Source organism: Zerene cesonia, unplaced genomic scaffold (genome assembly GCF_012273895.1).
Source record: "Zerene cesonia ecotype Mississippi unplaced genomic scaffold, Zerene_cesonia_1.1 Zces_u001, whole genome shotgun sequence".
In the NCBI taxonomy this organism is placed as follows: Eukaryota; Metazoa; Arthropoda; class Insecta; order Lepidoptera; family Pieridae; genus Zerene; species Zerene cesonia.
Window position 1 is genome coordinate 1208525 of NW_024045131.1, and position 5452 is coordinate 1213976.

The 5452-nt window shown below is 38.1% G+C and overlaps 1 protein-coding gene across 1 annotated transcript in view; it reads right to left on the reverse strand.

The window, feature by feature from the left end:
- Positions 1-1116: 1116 nt before the first annotated feature.
- LOC119838219 (zinc finger protein 184-like) overlaps positions 1117-5452 on the reverse strand; it is a 7416-nt gene continuing 3080 nt past the window's right edge. The window contains exons 2-7 of the mRNA XM_038364070.1: positions 4688-4856; positions 4260-4379; positions 3487-3664; positions 2643-2795; positions 1888-1986; positions 1117-1370 (exon numbers count right to left, since the gene is read on the reverse strand). Of these exons, the coding sequence (XP_038219998.1) occupies positions 1134-1370; positions 1888-1986; positions 2643-2795; positions 3487-3664; positions 4260-4379; positions 4688-4856 (956 nt within the window). The 3' untranslated portion in view covers positions 1117-1133. The remainder of the gene's footprint in view (positions 1371-1887; positions 1987-2642; positions 2796-3486; positions 3665-4259; positions 4380-4687; positions 4857-5452) is intronic.

The following is a 5452-nucleotide window of genomic DNA, read 5'->3' on the forward strand; positions in this document are numbered from 1 at the left end:
TTTTATCTACATCTTTCGATATAATTGGGCGCCAAAATATCCGCCATTTTACAACGTGAAATCACAACAAAATAAATATTTTTTTTTACAATTATTTAATTTTCTAAAGCATAAATAACTTTAATTGTTCATCAAAACATAGTAAATGTTTTGTCATATCGCCATAATTAACAGATTCAGTATGAAATTGTGTTATCGGTTTTGAATTTTTTCGCTTCATTGAATATCTTTGTGTCCTGTTTAAAGTGCGAGTCTGTTAAATTGCAGATTGTCATAATAACAGATAAATAAAAAAATTATGTTGCTTTAAATGATATTGGACTTAAAATCTGTCAGTCAGACAAACACAACGTATAATAGTCGAATTGAAAACCTCCACCTATTTTTGAAGTTGGTTGAAAATAAAAAATTAACTGTGTTGGTGATATTTTTTCTAAAGAAATTCTTAAATAAAGAATATTTTGAGAATAAGTATCGAGACGCCTTATACCTCTCTATTTCAATTAATTGCCGCCTATTCCATTTGAATAATTCGATTTAAATCCTTACGAGCATCTGTTGGGAGATGACACATTTCGAATGTGTTATGCGCTACCATGGCAACGAATAAACAAATCTTTAAAGCTGATACAAAAAATTTTCGTAAGTTCGACATAAAATTTCTAAAAACCGTACATCTAAATACGTTTCAAGCGACAGTTCGTTAAAATTTTCCATTTAATCCATCATTTCGAATGTGATAGTTCGAAATCACCTAAGGGCACTTTCATCCAAAAATAAGTTGAGATCGTACAACGTTGATCCATTGGCTACAGACTTGCGTCATCTGAACAACAACAGCTGTCAAACTGAATTGCACTTTAAACACAAAGGGTAAGACTCAAATTAGTTGTTCACCGAACAATCAATATGTGAATGTTTATTTAGCTGTATAAACCTAATCCACAGGACACAAACTTTCGTCAGTTCAACAAAAACAGCTGTCAATATTAATTGCACCTTAAGCACAAAGCATAAGACTCAAATTGGTTATTTTTGTAATCCATTGGACAGACATCTGTTATACAAAATAATTCAAACCGAATTACACCTTAACCGCACACAATAAGACTCAAATTAGTTAATCAAACAATTTATTCGTCCGAATAATCACTATCCGAGTGCTTCTTTCTCTTCACTTTCGGGTGCACTTTGTACAGATGTTTCTTCAGGTCCTTCAGTTCGAAGTACTTGGACGAGCACAGGTTGCATGGATATTTGAAATCCTCCGGGTTGCCATGGTAACGCAGCTCGTGCCTATCCCGTATCGCCTCGGACATGAAGGACCTGTGGCACGTGGAGCACACGAACGGCTTGTTCGTGCTGTGTGACTGTAACGTTAGGATAAATCATTGATAATTAGCGGACGACCATAATTTGCCATCTTTTCGGACACTTGCACTGATTGCTTGCACTGATTCTGGAGCCATCAGCTCATTTAAAATATCATTGAATTTTCTAAAATTGTGAAAGTCGGTATCTTTATAAAATGTAATAAAAGCCCTACACAATATTAAAAAAAAACTGCATAAAACAGGTATTTTTAATGTAAAATAAATACAGTTTCAAAAAACAACCTTCAATAATAGAATCAATAAAATTCTCATTTTCATTTATACAGGATATACATAAGGAAATTATGTAATCCCGGCGATCCTAATCAGGATGATAAGAAAAACTCATGAAACTATTGTATTGTCACCGATCCTTGATAAGTGTGCAAAGTTTGAATTAAATCTATCCGTTGCAAGTGGGTCAAAATCGTGTCTAAAGTGGTCGGTTAACATACAAACATACATATGAATCTAATAAGTGTGTTAAAGAACACTCGAAATACAACAAACTCACCACTTTCAAATGCCTCTTCAAACTCGAGTTGGTCCCGAACCTCGTGCTGCATATCTCGCATTGGAATGGTTTCTCGTTTCTATGCGTTCTCTCATGCGCCTGGCAATTATATAATTGTATTTTTTGGAAATTAAAAACTTTGTAACGGATTTTAAACGCGATTTATTCATTTTCATTATATTATAAACCCGACGTTTCGAACACTTTACAGCGAGCGTGGTCACGGGGAGACTGAGATGTTACATGTCTTGAAGGTCATACAAAAATTGTTGTTTGTGAACTACCTCCACCTATTTCTCCGCAGTTGGCATGTGGAGTATTTTTCTTAAAAATATATAATGTATAATACTCGCGTAAAATCAATCACAAGAAATCACTAAAAGTATTTTTTTAAACTAGCTGGTCGCCCCGACTCCATCCGGGGTTTTATGTGAGTAGCCCAATTTTTAGCAATTATTATCTTAATTCGACCAACCAATCCCACTAATATTATAAACGCAAAAGTTTGTATGGATGGATGGATGTTTATTAATACTATTAAACGAAAAAACTACTGAATGAATTTTAATGAAACTTTACAATAAAACTTATTATACTAAACGATTTGTGAGCACACCCATCCAAATATTAACCGCGCACCCAGTTGCTTAACCTCGAGATACTACACCCGATCTGAATTTTTTTTTCTCCTCCCCCCCCCCCCCCCCCCCCCCCCCCCCCCCCCCCCCCCCCCCCCCATTCCCAAACCGACTCACCGCCAGGCTGAACGACTCGAAGTAGCCCTTCCCGCAGTAGGTGCAGCGGAAGGTGGCGCCGCGCAGCATCCGCTCGTGCGTCTTCATGTGTATCCCGAGCAGCGTCGCCGAGCCGAACATCTTGGGGCACTGGGGGCACGCGTGCGTCTTCTCCTGCGACCGACACCACCGCTCGTGAGTGAGTACGTGATTTTAAATTTTTTATGGCAACTCTATAGCCGACGATTTGACCGCCTCCTTGGTACAGTGGTTAACGCGTGAGCGTAGAACCGAGAGGGTAGGTCCTGGGTTCGATTCCCGGTGGGGACGCACAAAAAAAAAAGTGTCTCGGTCTGGTAGGACACAGAAGGCTGATCACCTTCTTGTCCCTAAAGAAAATCGATCAGTGAAACGGATGTACATCATCTGCCCCATACCCCACTAGGGGACACGGGACTTCACTTTTTTCTATAGCCGACGATAACATAAATGGACAGAGGTACAGATTATATAGGGCTCTGTTTACCACAGATAATAAATTTTTACATCATAGCATACCATAGATTGGTGACTCAAAATTGGAAAGTGATTTAGAAAGGAACGACGACAGGAATAAAACAAAGGACTGTTAAGGAAAAGGATACAACTAGCCGTGCTGCTAGGTTTTTGTAGAAAGCTGAACAACTGGAATAACATATAGGCAACTTTTTATTCCGATATTCCTACGGGATACGGACTTACGCTATTTTTTCTACACTACAACTTACAACAACTTAGGGCAGCAATAACCATCAGCGATTTATACGTGCTCAAAAAAAAATCAATATACCCACAAAATTATTCCCCCAACTACCCCCAAAATCACCTTGTGCGTGTCCCGATGTTTCGCCAGCGAGTGCGCATGCTTGAACCGCTTGGGGCATTCGGGGCAGTGGAAACCGCTGTCTGCCCCATCGTGTGTGGCCAAGTGCGCCTTCATGGCGACCCAGCCCAATACACTCTTGCCGCAGACCTTGCAATTACGCGATCTGGTTGGGTGCAGCCTGGAATTAAATAGAACTTCTTTGAACTCCGCTACTGTAAAGGACATACAGTATCAGGGGAAATTTTAAAAGAATAAAATACGAGAAAATTCTGCTTGTGACAGTCGAGCACACTTCGGCACGAATTGGGCCAGATCGTATTGGGGAAGTACCATATAATATACATAATAGTGGGAATCACTATAGGCTGTAATTGCTTAGAGTGGATAGTCACAAATATAAACAGACCAATTTTTTTGTTGGAATTTTACACATTTTAAATAAAATACTGTTTACCCTATTATTGTATCGGAATTGGAAAAAAACGTGTTCCTCATCGTAATAAACGCATCAGGTCTAGATTTTTTGGTTTGAAATAATTATAATTATTGTTATAAACAAAAATCTAAAACGCCTTCATATTGTCAGAACAAGGCTAAATTAAAATGGGTGCAACTTTCAAATAAACAAAGAATCATCAAGATCGTTACATCCAGTCGTAGGCTCTGAGGTAACGACCACAAAAACTAACAGTCAAATTTCGAATCCCCTCCAGTTTTTATAAGTCAGTTGTTAAAAAAACCAAAGATCAATTAAATAAACACACAAAACTCACTTTTGTCTATGGTTTTTCAGACTACCATATGTATTGAACGACTTCTGACATATCTTGCAGTTATAATCTTCCGGCTCTTCGACTTTCTTCACTTCAGTCTGTTGTTTTTTCTCCAATATTCTGGAATTTATATGAACGTATTGAATTATTAAGAAAGTATAAACTATAGATATTGAATCAATAATAAAAAAGATTTTTTTTTATATGAGGGTTGACAGCACTACTGATATTATAATCCTTCTTTACGCGTGAACCACAGAACTAGATACCCGTTTCCTTTTCCTCACCCTTCCCAGTCCATTGCCTCTTATAATTACTGTATCATGATTTTATTTTCAAATCAGTGTATTCACTGTTTAAATAAAACATTATTAAAATTATTAAAGCACTAACGTATTGTTAAAAAATATTTTTTAGTATGTCATTACCTGGCTTCCTTCTTCATCTGTCTTTTCAACTCCTTCTCCCGTTGCAATTCCAATCGTTTCTCGTTCGTCAAACCGAACGAATGCCACTTCGTGTGAATCAAGAAACGTTTCGGGTTGTTAAAGAAGAGACTGCAATACGGACACTCGAAATAGGACTCTGTTGTTGTGCCTGAAAGCAATTCTTTATGAGGCAAAGCTTTATTTAAGAACTAGTCTTCCGCCCATGACTGATATGTTCTATGGAGGTATAAAGAAGCCTATGTCACTCTCTAGCCTCCTATCTCCGGACACAAAAAAACACATGAATAAGTCTGTTGTGATGTGATGAAATAGAAATAACAAATAAAGTGTGAAGGAACTAGGATACTCAACCAATCTACATGACTGACGGGCTTGTAAGGCCCCAATGAAATAATATTGAAAAGTTGTATATATGGTCCGTAGCACAAACATTTCGCTTGCGCGATTCAGAAACATGTCGCTTCACATTCATACTCCCAAAATATGACAGTACTAGTTGCGCCCCGCGGTTTCATCCTCGTAAGTCTGTATCCCGTTCGAATATCGGGATAAAAAGTTGCCTACGTGTTATTTCAGTTGTCCAGCTGTCTATGTACCAAATGTCATTGTAATTGGTTCAGTTGTATTTGCGTGAACAAGTAACAAACATACACACATCACATATACACATTTTATTGTGGGAGTCGAGCACGCTTCGGCACGAATTGGGCCAGCTCGCACCGGGGAAGTACCACACCCCCACAG